The sequence below is a fragment of the Schistocerca americana genome, chromosome X (genome assembly GCF_021461395.2).
Source record: "Schistocerca americana isolate TAMUIC-IGC-003095 chromosome X, iqSchAmer2.1, whole genome shotgun sequence".
Lineage (NCBI taxonomy): Eukaryota > Metazoa > Arthropoda > Insecta > Orthoptera > Acrididae > Schistocerca > Schistocerca americana.
Window position 1 is genome coordinate 203119787 of NC_060130.1, and position 27633 is coordinate 203147419.

The 27633-nt window shown below is 40.3% G+C and overlaps 1 protein-coding gene across 1 annotated transcript in view; it reads left to right on the top strand.

Annotated features, from left to right (window-relative positions):
* The first annotated feature begins 2363 nt into the window (after window positions 1–2363).
* The window catches only part of LOC124555112 (dual specificity mitogen-activated protein kinase kinase 7-like), a 167883-nt gene continuing 142613 nt past the window's right edge, over window positions 2364–27633 (top strand). Inside the window, exons 1-2 of the mRNA XM_047128915.1 lie at window positions 2364–2543; window positions 2809–2957. Of these exons, the coding sequence (XP_046984871.1) occupies window positions 2393–2543; window positions 2809–2957 (300 nt within the window). The 5' untranslated portion in view covers window positions 2364–2392. The remainder of the gene's footprint in view (window positions 2544–2808; window positions 2958–27633) is intronic.

Here is a 27633-nt window from a genome sequence, read left to right on the forward strand (position 1 = left end):
CTGTGAAACTGTAATTATCATTTTACTGTTGAAAGTTGACGCTTGAAAGACATTGTATACTGTTTAGACTTTAGAAAGTGTTTTAGCCGGCCGTGGTGGTCTCGCGGTTATAGGCGCGCAGTCCGGAACCATGCGACTGCTACGGTCGCAGGTTCGAATCCTGCCTCGGGCATGGATGTGTGTGATGTCCTTAGGTTAGTTAGGTTAAAGTAGTTCTAAGTTCTAGGGGACTGATGACCACAGCTGTTAAGTCCCATAGTGCTCAGAGCCATTTGAAAGTGTTTTAATTTGCTTCACTATCAGGCATACGAAAATTTGAGCTTTTTGCCTTCTATAAGTGCTGTTTGGGTCTTGGCAGCATCGTGCCAGCTGTGCTCATTTTCTCATTGTTGTCAACATGATTAATCTAACAATTTTTCCACTATAGTTGCACGGCAAAGAGATGTTAAAATAACAAGTTGAATTTAATTTCATATTCTTTGCTAATTACCAGTGATGTATATGAAACTAACAGTCCCTGTACTGCCAAATCACTTTTTAAAAGTTCACCTGCGCGGGCTGTGAGGGAGAAGGGGCAATGCAGTACGGTTTCCGTAATGTATCTCCTCTGTGCCAAAGATTGTATCCTCGCAACTGTTGGCATCAATGTACAAAGGCAGGAGAAGAACTAGCGGTGGTGGCGGTAGCTGACACTAAAATATTTGTATGAAATTTTGTGTGCACTTTTCTCTTACTATGATCCAAGTGAGAAAATAAAAATTCTGTTTCACCACGTCCAGATGACTTACTATACCTGTTCCTGACGCCCAAAACCTGCAAATCACACGTACTTGCTACTAATATTTTCATATCTGACTTTATGCAGAAATTCGTTTCCTGAGAGTTAATTCGCATTTGGCGCCAGTGGCCAGATCGTTCGTACAAGATAAATCGTAGTTGGCAGGCACCGTGTTAAGCTCTACAATCTGGCACTACGTAACGTGATGTTGCTCTTATGAATCGTATTATATAGCGTATTATCAGGGGAGCTACCGTATAACTTTTTTACTCAAAATTTAGCTCATGAAAACTGAATTGCTGTACAAACTTTCATGGAAGATAGTTAAGAACCATTCCGATTAAACCAACTGTCAAACAAAAAAAAAAAAAAAAACTGCATTAAAATCGGACCTTTCGTTTGGAAGTTAATGATGCCACTGACACACACACAAACGCACTTTAAGCTTGTAACACCCCTCTGTTTGCGTCGTTCCGGTTAAAAAGAAAAAAGTGCAGTAATAGTCAAGAGTTCTGGCATCCACGCATCATGTCCAATAGGAAGAACCTACAACAGAAAAGATTTGTTGCGCTCTGAGAGACGATCCATAGTAGTTGAGGGTTAATTAAAAACAGAGTTACCACACTGTTTATGACACTGAATTATGAATACGGTACGTTACTTACCTCTCTTGAAGTTCGGAACTGAAAACGCCCTGACGTTTGTGCATTGCGAAGCTGGTTATACAATACTTACGCCAACAAAACAATCACGAAAGGGCTACAGGTAGGGAAATCCAGCTCAGTAATACCAACTTCAGCGCAAATATTATTGAGGGTCTCGGACTGGAACGCGTCAGCAGACAAGTCGTGTAACCGCATTCTATAATGTGTGTGGTATATTAAGTTTGGGATATGATAAGGAAATAAAGTGTAAAACACCTTTACAATGCAAAAAAATGTGAGAAGTTACGATTTGAAACATCCCATGACCTAGACTTGGATTTGATTTGTTAAAACCGGAACAATTGGGCGTCCCGGCTAAACCCGGTCGGGACAGGGGGGACAGGACTCCAAAAACCAGAACTGACCCGGTCAAATCGGGACGTCTGGTCACTAAGTAAGTTTGTTGGGCCGCGTAGCTACGGTAGTGAAACTATCCAGAAAGTTTAAGCCTCTTCATTTGGCACCAAATATATTCATGTAACACTATGTATTTCTAAATTTAAAGACATATTTCCCTACATTGAGAATCTGAGACGATATTGTGGTATGATTCTTGCATTTACGTAAACGGCAGTCTAAAACTAATACCTGCACCCGTGCAAAGTTTTAATATCGTGCTTCAGTGATCATTATATTTTTAATTACGTCGTGATACGATCAAACTATATTTATACGCTAACACAGTTCTCAAAACTGACAAAGTATCACAGACTGATAATATTTGTTTGTTAAATTAGTTATGCTGTAGTTACAATGAGTATCTTGTACCACTAGTAACGCTTTTGCTGTGACTTACGTCGAACGCAGTCGATTATCGTCCATTGAATATATCGATATGCAATTAAGAAATTATATCGATTGTTAGTCGATAGTATGTCATCACTGATAGTTGCCAGTTGTTTTGATCAAGATGTCTAATACACCATTAGAAAATAGAATATTAGATTTACAGGCTAGGTTGAAAGCAGAAAACGAAGCGAGAAATAGAGACAAAATGCCTGCTGACTTGGGGAACGTGACGGAGAGTCCGAGGCAAGGATCAGTACGTAGACCTCGAGCATGTAAGTCAGGCCTCCCGAAAGAAAATTTGCATTCTTATGCCAAAAATCATTGTTGTTTAGTGAATAAGAGTCAGGCGTCGTCACTATTTTCATGAAGGGTACCATTTGTTACAAAACCCTCACGTGTCGTTTTACGTTACATGAGTTACACCCAGTATTATTGTGAGATGGAATTACCACGGTGATCGGTGACCGCTGTTTATTTACTGTGTGCCAGTGCTACGTATGTGTGTGTTTTGTGTTTAATTCTGTCGTGTTTATATAGTGGGCGAGGTGACAGCACCTGCAAGACCAAGAGGAAAACTTGACCTCCCTGTTGGATATATGGCACAGCAGAGGAATCAGAATCAAGAAATCGACAATAAATTAAAGGAAATTATGAAAATGAACGGCATTCTAAACATCAACGGCAAGGTTAGTTTCTTCTGTGAATGACTACTCTTAGCGAGTTTATAATGTTGTTTTATTCTATTTATGCTGTTTACGTCGTGACAACAGAATATGAACTGTTTTTATTTTCATGTTGTGCTTCATGAGTATTTGATTTGGTATTTATGGCACGTTTTAATGTACAGTTTTGTATACTGTCACATTTAAAAAAGGTTTGCAGCATTGTTACTCACTAAACTGAAGCTCTAACTAAAGGATTCTGTTGTGAACTCGTACAATTTTTGTGTGCACTGTACTGTTATTGATGAGTAGGTAAACTTATACTGTCATTGACAGGTACTATGCAGCACCAGTCATTTGTGTGCTGTTGTGTTACACTACGGTAGTTTGACAAATTTCGTTCCCTGTTGTGTGTTTTGAGAATAAATATGACACACCAATTCATGGGTGTGTAAAATTTTGTTTTCTGTTCAATTCAGACTCTGCATTGAGCAACACAAGCGTTGTCATGTAATTGTTTACGTTTAAATTATCTCGGTGGGAAAATATTAATACTTATGACCAAGCATTATGGTGAATGGAGATGTTGTCAATCTACAAAGAACAAGTTTTATTGGAACATATGAAATAGTCTTCTGAATTAGTATGGTCTGTTTGTTTCTACTGTGTTTTATAGTCAAGTCTAACAAAAGGAAAGTTGATAGTCAGGGCAATTTTAGAGGACTCATCACATTGTGGTGTTACATAGAAGTGAAACCAACTAGCCTATTGTCACTTATCAGTAAACAATGAACTGAAAGTGTTTGTGTTGTACTGTCATTAGTTTAGATTTTCACTGGAGATTGGCCTTTATGTGTAAACCTTTTGGAACCAGGAAACATTTGTAATTTCCCCATCAGAGTTATTAAAATTGTTTTGAAAGAATATTTCACACTTATGGAAACAATCATTTCTGCTACTTTTTCATATGTGTGAAGATCCTACTGTGCTTCCATATTGTGTTTAAAATTCTTGCAAATTTATATGGTGAGTCATTGTTGTTAATTTCGTTTGTTTATTTATTTTGTGGTTTTAGAGTGCTCAATGACGGGTTATGACACACCTCCTCGGCTGTAGTTACCATTTCAAGAGATTATATCATAGCAAGAACAATGACAGTGTTCAACTGAGCCAATGTATATTAGCCGAGTAGCATTTTCTGTTGTTGGACCAAACAGCACAAGGGATAAAAAATGTTATTGAGATAATGAAACTATGGTTTTCAGTTGATTGAAGTGCCTTTTTACTTGTATTGAGTACTACCAGTTTCAAATGGTAAAAAGTAGTTTTAAAGTTTACTGACCAGGAATGTAGGTCTGTGGCATATTTTTGAAAGAGAAATTGACTCTTGAGAATAGCTCTATTACAACATTCGAGTCGGTTTTCTATTTTTTAGGTATAGCAGAGTATGTCTTCATTTGATTCCAGTTGTAAAAACTCTGCTTTCTTACTTGTCATAGAAACAGTGTTAGGGCCAGTAATGAACCGGAGGATGAAAATTGTAAATCTCTCTTCTACAGGGGTATGTAAATGCCTGCTGTACCCATTAGCACTGAAATTAACATTACTATCTCATAATTCTTATTGTACGTGACAAGACATTTCTCATTTGAGAGGAACCAAGTCTCTCACACAGTAAGCTGTTGATGTATCATTGATTCAAACTGCTGTGGCCACATTCCACATGTCATGTGACGAAGTGATGTGGTTGAGTGGTTATGCCACTGAACTCACATTCGGCCTGAGCCAGTTTCAAGTCCTTGTCCTGCCATCTGTATTATGGTTGCTGTGGTTTTCCTACATTGTTTAAAGTTAATTGCTAAATGGTTTCATTGAAAAGGGCCCGATCAGCTTCCTACCGCCCTCCACATTTTTGTTGTGTCTGCTTGTGCTATGTCTCTAATGACCTTGTCATCAATGAAATATTATTCTGTTAAGATTCTTTCTCTGCACACTTGGACTATTTATCTTTGTGTGTACTCCACAAATTATTGCATGCCTTTTGTAGGAAGAAGTACAGGGTAGTAATTCTTGTTCTTGTTTACATTCTGTTAACGGATGCTACATTCAAAGAACATTTGCTTGTATGCTTCTTTAAATGTAATAATCAGTGGGAAAGTCAGATTAGGTATTCTTTCCGTAGGTCATTATGTACAGTGTAGTAGCAGTTGTTAAAAACCTCTGAACATAAGGCCCTCGAAATGTCTGAGGCAACCTTTATGTGTTACATTGCACATTTATTGTGCAATATTCCACTGTAGGTTGTTAGTAACTCCATAACCATCTTATACAAATCAAATATAAATTGTACTGGTAGTCTTTGAATTTATTCCATGAAGTACATGCGGTGATAGGTGTGTGAAGTAAGCAAGAGGCACAGAGACTAGTGAATAATGCGAGCTGTTGGTTTAGTCTTTGAAATGTGGGTCTATATATTAAGGAGATGCCTCTGATACTTTTGTTTGTATGTGTCAGTTGCAGTATTTGTCATTTGTGTGTGTTGTATATAATATGTTGTTTAGTTATTGTGGGTGGTGGCTTAGGCCGTGTGGTGTAGGGGAGAGAGGCAATGAACTGGATGATGCTGTTTACAAGATCTATATAGGTCTAAGAAGAAAATCTCCACTCATAACCTGTAATTCCAAGGAGGTCTCATTAATTTCTCAGTTTTTGTTTTACTCTTGGTTTAGTGTTGATGATGATGATGTCATCTGTTGGTTGCTTCTCGAAGCTAGTATCTGTACCTTCTAGTAAGTGTTGACATCAGATCCCCCTACAGATAAATCTGTTACAGTGTTCTTTAACCCACTTTAAAATATGAGATGATGATAGAGAAGGGTGGGGGGATACTATCATACAATAACCCCCCCCCCCCCCCCAAAAGAAAGTAAAAATATGTGTGTCTGAAATAGTAGTTTGGTGTACCCTGCTATATCTGTCTCCAAACAACTGGAAACTTACAGTGAAGCTGCAATGATGGAAATTTCAATTCTACCTCCATTGACAGGCAATTGGTTGCCTTTCCTTAATGATAAAATTTTCTGTTTTATTGAGCAAACGTTCAGTGGTATATTACCTGAGAAATATCTGAGAGAAAACAAGCAACAACTATTGTTAAAATGTTTATGTTCCTGTGTTGATGAAAGACCTCGAAACATCCTTCAGCCCAAAGAGATGCCGCCTTTTAGGAAACAAACAGTTTATTTTGTTCAGCGGCCTGAATAAAATATAATAATGAAACATGCTTTCCATCATAGTTTTCTTCTGGGTGGCTGAAATTTTTTCTTCTATCAATGCAGTTTTTAGTTGCTTGAAGATATAACACATGTACATTGTGTAGATATATTTGTATATTATGTAGAGACTTTTAAACATCCATACATTCACTCACTGTAGCCTAATTCCATTATGTTAGTGTGATTTTCAAGTTCTTCATACCACGGCTTGTTGTTACTACTAGTATGTTCAAGTTGAAAATTAACTACAAATAACACAAGTGTTAGTAAACCAAGAGGCTGGACTAATTAAATTGAATTGAATTTTGCTTGATCCTGCAGGATTACATTGTGTACAGTGAATGTGCATGTAATATAGGACATGTCAAAAATACAAAAATCTTCATTATGACATATTCCTAACTATTCTAACATAATTGATTGTAATTAACAATATTTACAAATTTAATGTGAGCAGCCTTCATCAACACTGTCAAATTCCTTTTCCACCATATAGTCTTTTAGGTTCTTTGAAAACTTAGTATCATGTACGTTGTCACCCAGTTTTGCAGCCAGTCTTCTTAGTAATTTGATATGTGAGTGCTGTGGGGTCATTTTTCATCATTGCCAGTTGGTGGGGTATGCTTTGTATGTCATTCTTTCTCCGTGTGTTGTAGGTGTGTACACTAGCATTTGCGGTCCACTCTGCACTATCTTTTTGTGCATATGGTATAGTTTTATATATGTACAAGGAGGAAAAAGTTAACATGCCTAGTCTTTTGAAGGCATGATGGAAGAACAACAAAAACATACTGGTAGACTGAATTGTCAAACAGACTCTGAAGTTTACAAGGTGATGACAGGCTGTTGACAAATCATTTCTCATTAGCACCTCTGCAGAAAATTTTACTCAAAATGCCAACTATAAGGTAATATAAGTCTCTTATTATCCTGTCATTTATATCTTTTTAAAACACACACACACACACACACACACAACTACAAATGAAATGAGTGTTGAAACTGTATAAAATCATTAATATGACCTATCTGTCAGACTTTATCTTTTTAATGTTTTTGACAATTAACTACTTTGACAACAGTAATGGACAGAATTCAGTGTTGCTGATAGATGAAATTCGACCACTGTAATACTACTGACAAAACACTGAGAAACAGTAGACCAGTTATATTGAGCGTAGACATCTGCTACTCATAATAGTAGTCTATGACATGTACCTTTGAAATTTATCCTCCAACTACTGTGGAAATATTGAATCTTTGTTGGGGTTTTCTTTTCTGTTCTACTGTGTCATGACAAAGTTAACTATTGAAATGAAAAAATAAACTTTCAATTACATTTTTGTTACAGTTAAAGTACAATTATTTCATTTTTAAGTAATCATATTAGTACCTGTTAAGGGATTATCAGTATAAACTACTGAAAAAGTTTTTCATTAGCTTTACGACTTGCATAATTTATGGTTTTTGATGAGAAACCTCTTTCTCAATATGACAGTGAGTTGCTGTGTACAGTCGCCTTTGTAATGAAGATGAAAGTAAACCAGCAAGTTCAGTAGAGCATGCTACTTCTCTAATCACAGATGGGACACTGTAGCCCGTGTGCACTGTTGAGTCTGTCTTTATCTTGAAGGGTCATTTCAAGCTTTGACCACAGACCCATATTATTGCAAGAGGTGTTGTCAGTGTGTGAAGTTCCCTGTGAAATTGCTGTACATTATGACGACACGATTTAAACATTCAGTTGCCATCATGAGACATCAAATATCTGGGATCTTTCTCATAGTGGTCGCTCCAGGCAACTCCTCTGACGCAAGTTACCAACAGATTGTAGTTCATAGGTACCCTAAGGACTGTGTGTTGCTTTTTGGAGGCTACTGGGAGTGTTGTATTGACCTAGCCTTCTCCCCTCAAGCAGTGTGGCATCTAAATGCTCATTATGAATGACCATTCGAACTCTCTAGCACTTTGTGTGTGGTGATGGTGGTCAAAGCAACCTGTGGAATGTAACACCAGTGGCACTGGGCTCCATTCATCAATCTGTGTGGGATCTGTATTGTGCCTGACAATCACCTTAGAAGAATGTATAGGTGACCAGGCATCAATGCACATCTTAGACATGCAGGCCCTTTGGTATAGCAGGGCTGTACACTATTAGGCCAGGATCCTCCAAACTATTCTCCCCCAGTCAGCATTTTGACAGTGATTTTGACTTTCAAGATGATAATGCACAAGCACTCCATGTGCACCTCACGAGTACCTTTCTCCAGGAAGCAGGAATCAACCAAATGGAATGGCTTATGCTATCTGCTAACATGAACCTGACTGAGCATATTGGGTATCAGTCAAAATTCGCAGTGCATGGCCACGGAAACCTGTCTTAGATGCTGGATGACCTCAAAAGGGTTGCCGACAAAGTGTAAGTCAGGCTCTAGCAGCAATGTCTTAGTTAACAATGTAGGAAAAGACAAGTTGCTACTTTACCGTATAAAGCTGATGAGGCACTTTACAAAGTTAGGCACCCTGAATACAACAATCGATTAAGAAGATTGGAGACTTGACCTGAACTAACCTAACCTAACATAACCCTCTCCTGTAGCAAGGAATCGGAGTGTTACAGTGAGCCTGTCTTCTGAAGATGTAGCAGTTCTTAAGTGAATATTGTGCTTTGTGATATGAGGATACGCTTCACTGAGCACATACAGAAATGTACGCCCATCCATTCTTAAGTAATTGATGTACGACTTGATGTCTTCCACTGTAAGCTCATGTAACAAGTTTTGTTGAATGCTTTTATCGTGTCGTCGTAAAATCCACGGCTTCACCCAGATTAGATTAGTTTTTCGTTCCATAGATCCATGCCGAGGAGATCCTCGTGGATGTGGAACATGTCAATTTTTTTAAGCTGAAATAACAATACTAATAGTATGAATAAATACAATACATCATTTGTTTCTATTAAAAATTTTGTCAGTGGAGTAGGAGTTGGCCACTAGTAAGTCTTTCAGGCTCCTTTTAAACTGATCTTTATTTGTAACTAAATTTTTTATAGAATGAGATTTTCACTCTGCAGCGGAGTGTGCGCTGATATGAAACTTCCTGGCAGATTAAAACTGTGTGCCCGACCGAGACTCGAACTCGGGACCTTTGCCTTTCGCGGGCAAGTGCTCTACCATCTGAGCTACCGAAGCACGACTCACGCCTGGTACTCACAGCTTTACTTCTGCCAGTACCTCGTCTCCTACCTTCCAAACTTTACAGAAGCTCTCCTGCGAAACATGCAGAACTAGCACTCCTGAAAGAAAGTGCTCTACCATCTGAGCAGAAGTAAAGCTGTGAGTACCGGGCGTGAGTCGTGCTTCGGTAGCTCAGATGGTAGAGCACTTGCCCGCGAAAGGCAAAGGTCCCGAGTTCGAGTCTCGGTCGGGCACACAGTTTTAATCTCCCAGGAAGTTTCATATCAGCGCACACTCCGCTGCATAGTGAAAATTTCATTCTGGAAACATCCCCCAGGCTGTGGCTAAGCCATGTCTCCGCAATATCCTTTCTTTCAGGAGTGCTAGTTGTGCATGTTTCGCAGGAGAGCTTCTGTAAAGTTTGGAAGGTAGGAGACGAGGTACTGGCAGAAGTAAAGCTGTGAGTACCGGGCGTGAGTCGTGCTTCGGTAGCTCAGATGGTAGAGCACTTGCCCGCGAAAGGCAAAGGTCCCGAGTTCGAGTCTCGGTCGGGCACACAGTTTTAATCTGCCAGGAACTTTTATATCAGCGCACACTCCGCCGCAGAGTGAAAATCTCATTCTGGAAACATCCCCCAGGCTGTGGCTAAGCCATGTCTCCGCAATATCCTTTCTTTCAGGAGTGCTAGTTCTGCATGTTTCGCAGGAGAGCTTCTGTAAAGTTTGGAAGGTAGGAGACGAGGTACTGGCAGAAGTAAAGCTGTGAGTACCGGGCGTGAGTCGTGCTTCGGTAGCTCAGATGGTAGAGCACTTGCCCGCGAAAGGCAAAGGTCCCGAGTTCGAGTCTCGGTCAGGCACACAGTTTTAATCTGCCAGGAAGTTTCATATCAGCGCACACTCCGCTGCATAGTGAAAATCTCATTCTGGAAACATCCCCCAGGCTGTGGCTAAGCCATGTCTCCGCAATATCCTTTCTTTCAGGAGTGCTAGTTCTGCATGTTTCGCAGGAGAGCTTCTGTAAAGTTTGGAAGGTAGGAGACGAGGTACTGGCAGAAGTAAAGCTGTGAGTACCGGGCGTGAGTCGTGCTTCGGTAGCTCAGATGGTAGAGCACTTGCCCGCGAAAGGCAAAGGTCCCGAGTTCGAGTCTCGGTCGGGCACACAGTTTTAATCTGCCAGGAAGTTTTATATCAGCCCACACTCCGCCGCAGAGTGAAAATCTCATTCTGGAAACATCCCCCAGGCTGTGGCTAAGCCATGTCTCCGCAATATCCTTTCTTTCAGGAGTGCTAGTTCTGCATGTTTCGCAGGAGAGCTTCTGTAAAGTTTGGAAGGTAGGAGACGAGGTACTGGCAGAAGTAAAGCTGTGAGTACCGGGCGCGAGTCGTGCTTCGGTAGCTCAGATGGTAGAGCACTTGCCCGCGAAAGGCAAAGGTCCCGAGTTCGAGTCTCGGTCAGGCACACAGTTTTAATCTGCCAGGAAGTTTCATATCAGCGCACACTCCGCTGCAGAGTGAAAATCTCATTCTGGAAACATCCCCCAGGCTGTGGCTAAGCCATGTCTCCGCAATATCCTTTCTTTCAGGAGTGCTAGTTGTGCATGTTTTGCAGGAGAGCTTCTGTAAAGTTTGGAAGGTAGGAGACGAGGTACTGGCAGAAGTAAAGCTGTGAGTACCGGGCGTGAGTCGTGCTTCGGTAGCTCAGATGGTAGAGCACTTGCCCGCGAAAGGCAAAGGTCCCGAGTTCGAGTCTCGGTCGGGCACACAGTTTTAATCTGCCAGGAAGTTTCATATCAGCGCACACTCCGCTGCAGAGTGAAAATCTCATTCTGGAAACATCCCCCAGGCTGTGGCTAAGCCATGTCTCCGCAATATCCTTTCTTTCAGGAGTGCTAGTTCTGCATGTTTCGCAGGAGAGCTTCTGTAAAGTTTGGAAGGTAGGAGACGAGGTACTGGCAGAAGTAAAGCTGTGAGTACCGGGCGTGAGTCGTGCTTCGGTAGCTCAGATGGTAGAGCACTTGCCCGCGAAAGGCAAAGGTCCCGAGTTCGAGTCTCGGTCGGGCACACAGTTTTAATCTGCCAGGAAGTTTCATATCAGCGCACACTCCGCTGCAGAGTGAAAATCTCATTCTGGAAACATCCCCCAGGCTGTGGCTAAGCCATGTCTCCGCAATATCCTTTCTTTCAGGAGTGCTAGTTGTGCATGTTTCGCAGGAGAGCTTCTGTAAAGTTTGGAAGGTAGGAGACGAGGTACTGGCAGAAGTAAAGCTGTGAGTACCGGGCGTGAGTCGTGCTTCGGTAGCTCAGATGGTAGAGCACTTGCCCGCGAAAGGCAAAGGTCCCGAGTTCGAGTCTCGGTCGGGCACACAGTTTTAATCTGCCAGGAAGTTTCATATCAGCGCACACTCCGCTGCAGAGTGAAAATCTCATTCTGGAAACATCCCCCAGGCTGTGGCTAAGCCATGTCTCCGCAATATCCTTTCTTTCAGGAGTGCTAGTTCTGCATGTTTCGCAGGAGAGCTTCTGTAAAGTTTGGAAGGTAGGAGACGAGGTACTGGCAGAAGTAAAGCTGTGAGTACCGGGCGTGAGTCGTGCTTCGGTAGCTCAGATGGTAGAGCACTTGCCCGCGAAAGGCAAAGGTCCCGAGTTCGAGTCTCGGTCGGGCACACAGTTTTAATCTGCCAGGAAGTTTCATATCAGCGCACACTCCGCTGCAGAGTGAAAATCTCATTCTGGAAACATCCCCCAGGCTGTGGCTAAGCCATGTCTCCGCAATATCCTTTCTTTCAGGAGTGCTAGTTCTGCATGTTTCGCAGGAGAGCGTCTGTAAAGTTTGGAAGGTAGGAGACGAGGTACTGGCAGAAGTAAAGCTGTGAGTACCGGGCGTGAGTCGTGCTTCGGTAGCTCAGATGGTAGAGCACTTGCCCGCGAAAGGCAAAGGTCCCGAGTTCGAGTCTCGGTCGGGCACACAGTTTTAATCTGCCAGGAAGTTTCATATCAGCGCACACTCCGCTGCAGAGTGAAAATCTCATTCTGGAAACATCCCCCAGGCTGTGGCTAAGCCATGTCTCCGCAATATCCTTTCTTTCAGGAGTGCTAGTTGTGCATGTTTCGCAGGAGAGCTTCTGTAAAGTTTGGAAGGTAGGAGACGAGGTACTGGCAGAAGTAAAGCTGTGAGTACCGGGCGTGAGTCGTGCTTCGGTAGCTCAGATGGTAGAGCACTTGCCCGCGAAAGGCAAAGGTCCCGAGTTCGAGTCTCGGTCGGGCACACAGTTTTAATCTGCCAGGAAGTTAAATTTTTTATGTTTGCTGGCAAACTATTGAAGATGAGTGTTCGTGACTAGTGGACCCCTTTTTGAACTGAAGTAAGTGCTTTAAAGTCCTTGTGCGGATCATTTTTGTTCCTAGTATTGTATGTATGAAATGAGTTGTTTGTTGGAAAAAGAGATATATTATTTAGGACAAATTTCTTTAAGGAGTAAATATACTGAGAGGCAGTAGTTAGTATGCCCAGTTCTTTGAAGAGGTTTCTGCAGGACGTCTGTGTATTTACTCCGCAAATAATACGTATTACATGCTTTTGGACTCTGAAAACTTTTGTTTGACTTGAAGAGTTACCCCAAAATATTATACCATATGACATTATGGAATGAAAGTAGGCAAAGTATGCAAGCTTTTTCATTTTTATGTTGCCTATGTCTGCTAATACTCGAATTGCAAATACAGATTTGTTAAGGCATTTCTGCAGTTCTGTGGTGTGCTCCTCCCAACTGAATTTATTATCAAGTTGTAATCCCAGGAATTTAAGACTGTCAAACTCGTATGTATGGTTCCTTTTTTTCCCCCACTTCTTTTCCGCATGTGCACACAATGCAGTTGCGGTACGGGAAACTGCTGCGGTTAATAACAAGTTGTTGTCAGCCATCTTGAACTTTGACGAAAAATTTGATGACAGTGTAATACCCCTTCTAGCGCTACGTCAAAGATCTTTCTCAAACATATTTGACGGAATATTTGATCACATCTTTGACAAAGAAATTTGATAGTGTAATACCGGCCTTAAGCAGTGGCAGTGGAAATTCAAGGAAACCATGAATAACCTGTGAAGAACATGTAATGTTTTCAGTTTTGTTACTTGAAATATGAGGTCCATCCAGAAAGTAAAGATCACTTGCATGCACACCTGTCTTGTGGCAGCCGCTTTTTGGTTTCTGGTGTTCAGTGTTACGTGGACAGTTATCACATGTAGTTTTAAGTCGGATCTTATCGCATGGTAAGTGCAGAGATAGCTGTGACCATGGCTGTGCTGATTGTGAATCATGCCGAATGTGAGGTATAAGGTGTTATTGGTTTTCTGCAGGAAAAAATGTTAGAACTTGTGATGTTGACGACACTCTTGTTACCATTTATGGCAGAGGTGTAATGAATGCAGCCACTGTCCAAAAGTGATGCATAATTTTTAAGAACGGGAGGACATGTTTATGATGAACAGAGATCGGGGCGACCTTCCGTCAACACATGAAAAGCTATCATTCAAGAGAATCGATGATTCACAAGTAGTACTATGCATGGACAATGTCAGGAAGTGTCTTGTTCAATTGTTCATGAAATTGTCCCTCAGCACATAAGATACCACAAAAGCTGTGCATGATGGGTCCCATGCGTACTCTCGGATGGCCAGAAGGGTGCGAGAATGAGTGCTGCATTAGCATTCTTGGAGTGTTATGAAAGAGGTGGAACACGTTCAGTGACCACAATGAAGTGACAGGCTATCAAGTGGTGTCATCCTCGGTTGCCACAGATGCCAAACAAGTTCAAAAAAACTGCATCAACCCAAAAACTGACAGCTTCTGTATTCTGGGACAGTGAAGGAGCTACTCGTCTATTTCTTGCCCCGCAACACAACAGTCAGTAATGATGTATACTGTGCTACTCCTGAACATCTTCATTGGGCTATCCATAACAGCTGGAGAGGCCAGCACTCAATAAGAATTGTTCTGTTGCATGACAGTACACATCTGCATACTGCCCAGCAGACACAAGCCTTTCTGCGTGAGAAATTCTGGTGGGGTATCTTTGAATAAAGTCCTCCAATTTCCGAACCTGGCACTGTTGGACTTTTTCCTATTTCCTATTATTATTATTAATCTTATAATAATAATAATATCTTGGTATGGTGAAATGTTCTTTACATTCTGGATGGGACATGGCTTCTTTTCCCCATCTCTCATAAGGTACCTGAAACTATCTTCCCACTGGTCAAGCTTTTGTTCTGTGTTTAAGAGAATAAAAAACCACCACCTTATATAGCATCAGAGCTTCATTATTATAGCGTTACCCTCCATTAAACAGATTAATTTACTATCATTAGTTTATTAGAGACCTGTTTTGGCACAAATTATAAGGAAGTGTGAATTATAGGATATAAGGATTGTAAACTATAAGAAAATTGAAAGAGAATATGTGTTTCAAGTTATTTGTGTTGTTGAGCTGAGTAACATATAGTGTCCTTCATAGCTTTAGAGAAAAGAAAGAGAGAGAGAGAGAGAGAGAGAGAGAGAGAGAGAGAGAGAGAGATCACATCTCTGGTGGCTTGTTCATTAGGGATTAGGGAGCAAAGTCCAAGCAAGGGATTCAAAGGGGGGGTGCAAGGGATTGTGGCCTTGTTGAAAGAATTCGCTTGGTCTCACATACATAACACACTGTGCGCATTTGGAATTACAGTAGCTTCGTTAGGATTTGAAACTTGACTGTTCCTGCATGTTTTTCTCCTTTTGGATTTTCTGACCATATACCTTGCCATTTATAAGTAAATCCATGCAGTGCTCCACATGACAACAGTCACATAGCTCATGTCTACATGAAACCTGAGTGAGGGATGATTACTAAATTTTTTGATCTCTCACAGCAGTTGTTTTCTTGGGGGAGGGGGGCTGATAGATCTATTATTCCAACCCAGGTAAAGAATCATTGGTTTTAATGAACTGTGGGACCTCATACATTGGCTATAGGTATTAGGCACACCCCATTACTTCTACACCCACACTTCATTAGCTCTGCATGAAGCTGGGCTTAAGAGACAACATTAACCTTAAAAATATTGTTTCCACTATTTTTTTATGGGCAGTAAATTGCAGAATAGGGTAGTGAGGTTGGAAGAGGAGTAAAAGAAGATAAAATGGGATCTAGTAGGGTTATCAGTAGTAGGGCGGAAAAACAAATACCATACTGAATTAAAAGCAGTTCATGTGTTTAATTACAGAGGAACAGAGAGAGAGGGAAATTCAGGTACAGGCTTTATTGTAAATATGAGCATTTAAAAGAGTATTACAGATATAGATGTTATCTCAGGCGGAATAGCTATACTTGTTTTAGAGATCAACAAAAGATATTCTATAATAGTGTTTGGAGTCCCTACACCATCATACTGTCTGATAAGAAGTGGAAGACCTCTATAAAGTGTTAGAGAACCTTATAAATGACAGCAAATCCCACTACAAGATGGTAATGGTAGTTGTTAATGTGAAAGTATCACAAAAACTAAAAAAAGGTCCTCCAGTGCCAATTTTGGTATGATGTCAGAATGTAAAATATGTTGAATAGAATAATATATTTTCCTTACCACTTTCTTCCAGAAGAAAGTATATGAAAAAAATGTCACAAGGACCAAATTAGTATAAAATATAGTCTACTAAAATTTTCAAATAACGAAGAAATTGTACAAGATTGATGGTCTTAAACCACTTTTGAATTAAGAGTGATCATATAGACTCCTATGGTGCAGAGTAAAAATAAATAAAATGGAAGAGTAAACAGAATTATAGGATCTCATGACAGGGTAAGAAGACAGAAATCTAGATTATAAATGAAATGAATATCCAGCAACTATCAAACCTAATTTTACTGTACAGCGGGATACTGGATAGCAGGTCAGTATTCGGCACACACACACACACACACACACACACACACACACACACACACACAGAGAGAGAGAGAGAGAGAGAGAGAGAGAGAGAGAGAGAGAGAGAGAGAGAGAGAATATTTGTCTTGAATCTGGGGTATAGAAAGGTTGCAGTCAAGTAAATTGAACCTTAATTCAGGGTGCTGAAACAAATGTCTAATTCAACTTTCAACAAGGATGTCGTGTGGTGAGTCAGGGGCTCTTGGTGCTGTCATATCTAAAGTAGGTAGAAACCAAATCGTCCCCATGGGGTGCCAAAATATAGCAGGCCTGGTGTAGCTGTGGGAAAACTGGAATTTAACATGAGCAGTTCTAAGTTGTCCAGATGGCCATGGTATGGCATATAGATGGTTCGGGAGGGGGGGGGGTGTGGCACACAGACTGGTGGTAGACATATACACAGTCCTTATCATAATTCAACTTGACTCCTTAGTGAATTGATTATTACATCCAATTAGTGCAGTGATTGTGGTGTGTTTCCTTCTTCATGTAATAGTCCGCCATTGTAGCTGCAGGCAATGATGTATGGCGAGCAGAGTGCACGCGCTGACTGGCAGAGCATTACGCTGACGTCTCCAGTATGGAGGTGAGCTGAGATGCAAGGTCATGGCCATACTGTGGTCATGGGTGGGCACCACGACTTCTCTGACATCGTGATGGCATTGCCTGGAGTCGAGGTCTGTACCAATGCTGAAGGGAGAGAATGGGCAGCTGCCATGATGTTGTGGTGTTGGCTACCCAGGCTGGACAGGGAGGCAGAGGTCATTGGTTCATGATCCAGTGGAGGCAGAGTTACAGTGACGCTCCAATTGACACAGACTGGGCATCACAGCTAGCCAAACAATGACAAGCTGGTTCGGCCGTGGTTAGATACTGCTTCTCCCTGCTGAGTTCTACTGTTTACATTGCTTAATGTGTCCTGCCGAATGATCTAGACTGTTTCTGTGACCTCCAGCTGTCATAAATGCCTTCAATAGTGCTGCAGGCTGTGTCCAGCATTGGCAGAAAGTATAGTGTGTCATCAGAGAAGTGTTGTAAAATCACTGATCGCACAATCCTCTTGCTAGCTGCAGCTGACTTGACAGTGGTCTGGTTTCGACTTGCTCTCTGCTGCTGGTTCCAAATCTCATTCATATCTTTATCCCTACACATTTCTCTCCTTCACGAATAAAATTTGGCCTTGAACTTTACTGATGTAAGAACAGTGGTTCATTTACATTTCACATTTCCACTCACAGTACAACATTTTCCTTTGTGCTATTTATATTTTTCTCTCAACCACTGAGTCCGTATGACCTCATCTGCACATTTTTTTTTACTTCGGGCCACTTTTAGTTCTGGTAGCAGCTACATCATTTCATCTTGTGGTAGGATAATGGAGAATCAGGAAAACATTGTAACCTATTTATTTTTTTGCATGCTAAATTTGTTTTTCCCACATTTGCCTATTACTTAAATCACATTCCTTTAACAACTCAAATCTATCTATCTATCTATATCCGAATCCCGCTCCAGCTACTGCCGGGTCTGGGTGCTGACGAGTCCTCTCCATTTGGCTCGGTCCTCCCACCACTTTTCTTCCTCCACTTGCTGCCAGGTCACACCTCTCCTTTCAAGACATTCTCACTCCCTTTTTCCACCGTGTTCTTGGGCGCCCTCTAGGTCTTTTCCCATCCATCTTTAGTTCTTCCATAATTTTGGGGAGTCTCTGCCCATGCATACTCTTAACATGCCCATACCATCTTAATCTCTTTCTTTCAATTTCTTCTCTCATACTTTTTTGTTTGAGGTCCTTTCTAATCTCTACATTCCTTACTCTGTCCATTCTTGTTTTTCCTTAACTGCTCTGAGAAATTTCATTTCCCCTGCTTGCAGTCTGCTCCAGTCCCTTTCTGTCATTGACCATGTTTCTCCACCATAGGTGACAATAGAGATGTAATAATTCTTATACGTAAGGAGTTTTGCTCTTTCTGAAACTTCATTATTCCAAATCAGATGTTTTATTGTTTGGTAGAAATTGCTTCCCTTCTGTAACCTCCTATTAATTTCATTAGTTATTCTTCCATCCCTAGATATTTCACTCCCTAAATAAGTGAAACTTTCTATCACTTTGAGGGGTTCTCCATTCAAGGTAATATTTCTGTTGACTCCTTTCTCCCTTCCATTACTTCACTCTTATCTTTATTTATTTTTAATCCATATCTTGTCATTATTTCCTTCCACGCATCAAGCTGTAACTGTACATCTACCTCTTTATCACCCCATATTACCATATCATCTGCAAAAATCATCTTTTTGTCTTTTTCTTTTACTATATCTTTAACTGCCCTATTCATTCCCTCCATCACAACATTAAAAAGCGCAGGAGATAGAATACTTCCTTGCTTAAGTCCTTGTCTTATTTCGAAGTATTCAGAGTTCCCCAATGGTGTTCTAATTCTACAATTGTGGCCTCTGTACATTGTCTTTATAACATTAATGTATCCATCTTCTATATCTATCTTCTTCAGTTCGTCCCAGAGTCTTTCCCTGTCAACTGAGTCATATGCCTTTTCTATGTGTATAAAAACCATTATCACCCTTTTGTTATACTCCCAACTTTTTTCCATCAGTTGACGGATAGAAAATATCAGGTCGATTGTTCTCCTTTCTTTCCTAAACCCGTGCTGTTCTTCACTCAGCTCCTTTTCTATCTTCTCACCTATTCTATTTAGTAAAATTCTTTCAAAAATCTTGGCTGTATGACTCATGAGGGTTATTCCTCTGTAGTTTTTACTAAGTCTTTTATTGCCTTTCTTGAAGATGGAAACAATGTCTCCTGTTCTCCAGTCGTCAGGTATTTTACTATTTCTCCACATGCTTGATAGTGCTCTATACAGCCACTGCATTCCCACTGGACCTGCTGCTCTTATCATGTCCACTGATACTTCATCAGGTCCTGGGGCTTTCCCCCCATTCATCTTCTTCACAGCTTTTTCCATTTCTTCCCGTGTAATTTGTCCTATTTCTGCTTCCCAACTTCTCTGAATTTCTTCATTATTTGTTGTTTCCTCATGTACCTGCTCCTCAGCGTTTAACAGCTTCTTAAAATGTTCTTTCCAGAGATCTTTTATATTCCCTGGATCTTCAATAATGGTACCGTCCTCTGTTTCCATCTTTACTGGTACTTCAGAAGCCTTCCTTTTATTTTTCATCATTTTATAGAACATTTTCTTATTGCTCTTCACATCTTCTTCAAGTTTTTTTTGTAAACTCTTCCCATGCCTTTTTCTTTGCTGTTTCCACTATTTCTATGCACTTCTTCTTTTCCTCTATATATCTTTTACGGTCTTCGTCATTTTTAGTTTTCCACCATTTTCTCCATGCTCCATTTTTTCTTCTAACTGCTTGGATTGTGGTATCATCCCACCAACTTGTCTGTCTTATTTTTTCCTTTCCAGATGTTCTGCCACATACTTTTTGTGCTGCTTCGACTAAAGCGTCTTTGAATAAACTCAATTCTTGTTCTACATCACAGAAAACTTCTCCTGGAAATTTTTGTGTTATTAATTCTCTGTACTTCTCAGCACATTCACTCTCCTTCAATTTCCAATCCCGTATCCTCATCACTTTCTTCTGTTTTCTATTTTTCACACACTGATTCATTTTCCATTGTCCTACCAGTAATCTATGGTCTCCATCTGCACTCACACTTGGAATTACCTTCACATTTGTTACTTTCTCTCCCCATTCCCTATCTACTACAATATAATCAATTACACTCTTCGTTCTTCCATCCCAACTGTATCTGGTGATAACACGACTTTCTCTCTTCATAAACCAGCTGTTTGCTATTTTCATTCCATTCCTCTGGCACAAATCCAGGAGTCTTTCCCCTTCTTCATTTCTGCCTCCATATCCAAAACATCCCAATACTTGCTCAAATCCCTTTCTGTCTTTGCCTACCTGTGCATTAAAATCTCCCATCACTATATTAGCACTCTCTATATGGTTTTCTAACACATTTTCAAAGTCCATCTTCTCTTCTTCCCTACATTCCACTTGAGGTGCATAAATCTGGATTACTTTTAGTGTTTCTTTTTGGAATCTCAGGTTTAAGATTATGACCCTGTCTGATATATATCTTACATTTTCAATACAGCTTTGTACATTCTTATTCACCATCACTGCCACACCATTTCTTCCATACCTGTTATTCCCACTCCAGTACAGTTTTCCTCCTCCTCTCAAATTCTTCTCACCTTTTCCCTTCCACTTTGTTTCGCTTAATCCCAATATATCCAACTTCCTCTCTGTTAATAAATCTGTCATTTCCTCCATTTTTCCATTGACGGTTAATATATTAAGGGTGCCAATATTTAGGTTGTTTTTTAGTCCAGTTGGTTTCATCTTCTTGTACTGATGAATATCATCAGGTCTCCCATCATTTGCACCAGTACTTGAAGAAGCAGTGGGGTCAAATCCTGAGTGGTTCGTTCCGAGGCTCGTCTGTGTTTTGAAAGCAATATATGAAGACTTTCCTACTGGCTTGCTAGGCCTAACGCAAGGAAGGATTTTCTGTTGGGGTTGTCTCCCTTAGCCTTTGGAGTTTCTCCTCCACCACAAGGCAGTGGCTCCCTTCTCATTTAATCCCCAGAAAGAGGCGTTGCCTCCTCTGCCAGCTACGCCGTCCCGAAGTCTTCCTTCTCCGCCGTCGCTGCCATTAAGGTCTTCACCTGTAACCCTGGGCATGGGTTCCGTGTTATACCCCACGGGATTGGGTCCCTGCCTGAACTCAGCCATCCTAGCACTCCGGCCTACTGAAGTGTAGGATGTCCACCCCCGCGACGTGGACGCGCCAGGCAGGAATTACCCCAGTGGAGGAATAGGGAAGGGCACCCTACCTCCCTGGAGCCAGGTTAATGATTGTGTATGGTGCCACAATCAAAGGGCAACAACTCAAATATAAGTCTGAAATATAATGTTAAGTCTTATATTTGAGTTGTTGCCCTTTGATTGTGGCACCATACACAATCATTAACTTGGCTCTCAACTCAACTCAAATATAAGTCTCAAATATAATGTTAAGTCATACCTCACATGTACACAAAGAATATGACATGCTATTCGGCACCTACATTTAAAATAAGCAGGCTCTTCTTGACCTGTACACTTTCCTTTTCATTAATCTACACTGTTACTTTATCACTATGACCTAGTTAGTACTGAAAGCTATCTACAAGTTTACGCTAATATCTTACAACTTGTAATTATCAACTAACAAAGAGAATACATGTACTGTGACCTACATTCTATCTTAACCTTGGAGGAACTGGACTAACCTATGCAAACAGACTGGATCATGCTCAGCCCTATTGCTTAGCAATGCTGGCCTGCATGAACTCTGCAGTTTATGCATTATCCTTTTGCTCCATATTCTTATAGCTTAGCAATTCAGAAAAGTATATGTACTACAGTAGGAGATGCATGATAATCTTGCTTTAGTTGCAGTTTCAAGATATCATGACTTGGGAATCTATCAGAACTTTCTTCCTCTCCACCCTGTACTAAAATCTTAATTAATTCCTCTCATTCCGAGAGATTTATGTAGTGAGCAGTTTCAGCCGTGCTGTCCTCAACTTTCCCTGACCAAGGGCTCTATAACAGCCCCACCTGTGTCATACAATTAAAAATCCCTTTTAATTCCTGTATTTCCATATCCTTTCCAACATCTGATAAATTCTCCCACTGTGTCACTTCTTTCACTTGGTCGGCTATTGATGATGGATTTACTGCTATCATGACTATTGCTTCTCGAGGGACCTGAAGCTGTTTAAGTAATGACATCACAGCCAGTGACACATCTCGCATGTGTTGTATCTCAGCACTTTGGCTGCTTTGAGACAATTATGCTTGATATGAAGACAGTAAATCCTAACCAAACAATACAACTGCAGCCCTATATTCTAGTTTTAAACCATTGGCACTGTACCAGGGCTTAAACCTGCCTTGACAAACTAAGTAGTACACGTTAACTATTTTCCCTGGACTTCACATTATCCAGATTACATCTCCTAATATTCCTGGTATAGCCATGATCTAAATCCTATATTATCTATAATTATTGATATCCGTGTTACTCTTGTCATCCTTTATCTTCCTAAAACATTTACTCTATACAATTCCTTATTTACAGCAAAAACCCCATCTTGTGGTTTATCTTTATGAAATTACTGAAGTTCTCCGGGTATCCAAGTTTTTCCACATCTCGGTCAGGCACGCTCACTGCACAGGCTGGCATAATGTCCTCTGTTATAGCAAACCTGACATACTATGGGGTGTGTCTCAGTGCATGGGGTTGAGTGCCCTGGTGAATTGCAATGGGTACATATTACTGGAATTAGCAGTTCAGTCCATAGTTCCTTATCGAATACTGCAATGGTATCAAGCCCCCATGTCATCGTAAAAAGTAGGAACAGGCCCAACTAAGGATGTAGGAAAACCTAAGAGTGAACATAAAAAGGTTTGTGCTGCTACTTACATAACTTGCCGTCCCTGTTGTATCACTGCTAGCAGTCTACTGCCATCAGCATGCCATGTATCTGCTTAGTCATCAATGATCTATCAGCCTCCCACCATCTCAATCATGACACCAAATATAGCAGGTGAATGTAGAATCATCTTCATTTGACACCAAAATGTAGCAGATCTGGTGTAGCTGTGGGAAAACCAGATTAAACATGAATAGTCCTAGTTTGTTAGGATGGGTTCAAGTCTTCTTGTGGCCGTGGTATGGTCTGCAGGTGATTTGCAGGACAGGAGAGACATTTGAGGAAGTGGTAGACAGACCAGTGGTGGACATGTAGTCAGTCCTTTATTCAATCATTTAACTGGATTCCTCCCCAAACATGAGCAAGTGTTTGATGATTCTATCCAGCTAGTACAGTGATAGCGGTGATTTCCTTGTTCACGTAATACTCTGGCATTGTAGCAGCAGGTGATGACGTACAATGAGCAGAGTGCACGCACTGACTGGGAGACAGAGTGCTGTGCTTGTGTTTCCAGCATGAGATGAGCTGAGATGGCAGGATGCAGACACATTGTAGTCATGGGTGACCACCATATCTTGTCTGGCATAGTGATGGTGTTTTCCAGAGTCGAAGTCTGGATGATTGCTGAAGAGCAGGGGTGGGTGGCCAGTGCAGTGTTGGCTGCTTGGGCTGGGCATACAGGCCGAGGTTACTACTTCATGATCCAGTGATGGCAAAGTTGTAGTAGTGACATTCCGATTGACACAGACTGTGCGTCACATACTGCCCAGCTGGCCAAACGGTGACAAGCTGGTTTGGTCATGTTTAAATGTACTGCTTCTCCTTACTGCTCTCTGCTGTTTACATTGGTTTAGTGTGTTATGTTGAATTGTCTGCAATATACCTGCAACCCTCAGCTGTTGTAATTGAGCAACAATACTGCTGCAGGATGTGTCACATGTTGGTGGCTAGTATGGTCTGTCATCACAGAAGCATTGCGAAGCCACTGACCTTGCAATTCCCTCACTGGCTGTGACCAACTTGGCAGTGACCTGGTTTCAACATTGCTCTCCTCTGCTGGTTCCAAGTCTCATTCATAACTTCATCCTTTTACGCATTCTTATGTCTACACTTATTTAATGCTGCAACATGTGGTATTACTTCAAATATGCAAGAGATATCAGAACTTATTTTTGTTATTTCTTTAGATCATTTCGGATGCTTAACCCACTGCTCCATCAAACTCCATTGATGAGATGTCAAATTAGTAAGTGTGACATGATCAGTCATTTACAGCAAAACAGCTTGTTTTCATTTCAGTAGACACTCTACAATATAAAAGGTGGAATTCCAACTCCTGCTCATATCTTGCACCAGGCGATGCTCAGGTAAATTCAGCTCCATTTTAATTACCAATAGTTTTTCTTGAGCTGAGCTCAATGATTGAAGTGCATTACAAGATGTCTACCAGTGGCTATCATCCCTGCCGCTTAAAGCTATACCTTCAAGCTCCTTTGCCATATTTTCTCCAGTGTGAGAACCAAGAAGAGGCATCGTATCAAGGTCGCTGTGTTCCAGCTAGAATTCATGAGACAACCTGTGAAACTTTGGAAGTTGGCATTGTTGTGCAAACATGTTAATACATAATAAGTCACAGAAATCGTGAAAGCATCTGAAATATTTCGTTTGATTTTTTCACAATTTCTGTCATGGGTGTCAGGAACAATTGGTTGGTAAACCTTTGTAATGCTTAGTATTTTAAACTGGAGTAAAGCTTGCTCTAGGAGTCTCATGAATGTGGTCCATTTCTGCTATTAAATAATGATATTTTTTGGCTTTTACATTGTTTGCGTCCCAAAGCAATTTCTTTTCAAACTGCCCTGACATAATCAATTGCTTTTCTCTAGATTTTGAAGATGAACGTACGGCAATGGCTGTACCTTTATTAATAACTTGGAATTTTATTAATAACTTGGAAGTAATCTGGATGTTTAATTTTCAAGTGATTTTTCACAGCTGAGATACCCATTAGACAAAAAAATTATATTATTTCATTGGGTGTAAGGTAGTTTAGGTATTTTCTAGTAGTTTAAATGCTTTTTATAACTATGTTTCACAAAAACTAAAAATCAAATAAAGCCTGTCTCGATCGCGTTTTTTAGCATTTTGTACCAATCACTGCTTTGCTCCAATTACAGAATGCTTTCTAAAATTTCACAAAAACATCTGTGCATCCCAAAGAAGTTTAATTGAACAGAGTATGCAGTAAACAGGCGCCTGTTTAACAATATTAATCATCTATGGTCAAACACCTTGTTGATCAGTGTAATAAAGCAGTTCACATACCTGCTTTTTCCTCTTCTCCACAGCACAACAAACAAACATAAAACTTGCTATTGTCACTGTTTATACCAAAATATTCCCAAAGAGGCCTTTTTTCTTTACCAATGGCACTTCTCATAGTTTATCTTGCAATTAACAAATTATTTTTGGCAATGATGTCAAATGACAACAGGTAAAAGTGGTTGCAATGTGCAGCAAATCAAAGAGCCAGTCATTCACTCAGTTCACTTATAAATGACAATACTCAATTGTCGGCATCTGAGCTCTGTGTGGTTGCTCAGACCTACACGTTACAACATGCTCCGTGGCAATCTTCGGACGAATATCCGCGTTATACGATGGCCGGACATCTGGCCCAACAGCTCTAATCTAGATTATAAGAATTTATTTAAGAATTATGTGGTATACCAGTAAAAAAAAAAACTAGTTTAGATTCTTAGAAAAAAGAAACAGATGAAAGGAGCATTTTTTTAAAAAAAAATTACTTATGCAAGCAGCAGGTTGCAAGTGTAGAGAAAGCAAAAGAACAGGTAATCTTGAATGGAACAGCTGTTACCAATAAGGAAAGAGATTCTAGCAGACAATAATTAAAGCTTGGCAGAAGTTGTTTTCAGTATTCATCACTGGTTGCCATACATTGTTGCATCTGCAGTGTCATCTAAATCTGTTCTTTGTAAATCTCAGCAAGGGCATATCAGAAGACTTGTTTTTGTTGCCTCATTTGTTAAAGTTTATTTCCGTTCTGTTCACAGATGGACCATGAGAAGAATGCCTTCTTATGTGCCTCTGTACGAGCCAAGTTTAATGTATCATCGTCTCTGTTATCCCTCGGGGAGTAGTATGCATTTCTTTTACACATTCTTACTAGTCTCATAAATTTTTAACAATTCATGTGGCGTTTCTGTGTGTACACAGTGAGCAAGGTGGCTCAGTAGCTAATGAGCAGATCTCATATTTGTGACGAGTAGGGCTCAAATTTTTATCTGGACAGGCAGATTTAGATTCAAAGTGTTTTGATTTTAATGCAGTGTTGATTTATTAAACATGGTCATGGCCCACTCATGTCTCTGTCCTTGGCTTATCCTAGTTAGTGCTTTAGCTCTAATGATCGTCATTTCACTTATCAACAAATCACAGTTTCCGGTGTCCCATCAATGAATCAATGACTGCTGTTTTCTTTACCCACTACTAAATGTGTGTCATTACTCAGTTTTATCTGTACACACATGGTTACTCTCAGATACCAGTATAACAGATTTAGTGCAGTTGTAAGTCATTAGTCCTGGTCAAACTGTGGTTTTTACTTTTAACAACTAAATCTCTGTATTTTGTGAAATTAATTACTCTAAATTGCTCTGTATAATCGTATCGCCTGTAAAAAGATTGGAACTAATGTTATCAAGAAATTCGTTAATATGGATTGTTAACAAGAGTGGTCCCATTATATTTCCATGAGCCACACCTAGGAAACATACTTTATTTTGCATGTCATGTAGGCCTCAGTTCTGTCACAAATCTGGTCAGAAATTTATTACAAATGTATTTCCTGTAGCAGGCATTCATGCAGTATTGAGTCGAAAGCATTTTGAAATTCAAATAACAACACTGATCAACCAGGTTACCTCTATATACAATTTTTAGGAAAATATTTCATTTGGGAGTAATGCAAATTGGGTCTTGCGTGATCATTGTTTCTGGTTTACGTGATGTTTTCAGTGGAAGAGGCAATCATCAAGCTCGGTCATTATATTAGAACTACGTATTCAAGATTTCTTTTACAGGTGCGTGTAAATTATGTAGGGTAGTTAGCTCTGTGTATCATTTCTGTTGTCCATCTTGTATTGTATTTGATTTGTTTTCTTGTTGTAATGACAACAGTTCCTTGCATGAAGGATTTTGGTATTTATGTTCACACAAGCCACCTTACAGTGTTTAGCAGAGGGTACTTAAGAATACCATTGTCATCCTCTTACATTTCATGTTCCATTTCCATTCGCAAATGGTGCATGGGAAGAACAAATGCCAGAATGCCTCCATATGAGATCAAGTATCTATTTTAGCATCATATTCATACTCCTAGAAATTTTGTATTATTGTGACTGTTTCAGGAGGTTGATTATCAATCATGTGACTAAACAGTAATGATTCTTTCATTATGCAGTGAGATATATCTGTGTTAATGTTGCAGTCGGTTAGCAATGTCTGCATCAGAGTCTGAACTGTGAAGGTCTTTTAACAGTCACTGTAATTTCCTAACATTATGACTTTCCTATGTACAATAGCATCATTGAACATGCTCTTGGACCTTCTGATATAATCAGTTTTTATCTGCACCTACAAATGTACTCTGCAAGTCATTGTATGCTGCATGGTGGAGGGTACCTTGTACCACTACTAATTATTTCCTTTCTTATTCGACTTGCAAAGAGAATGATGG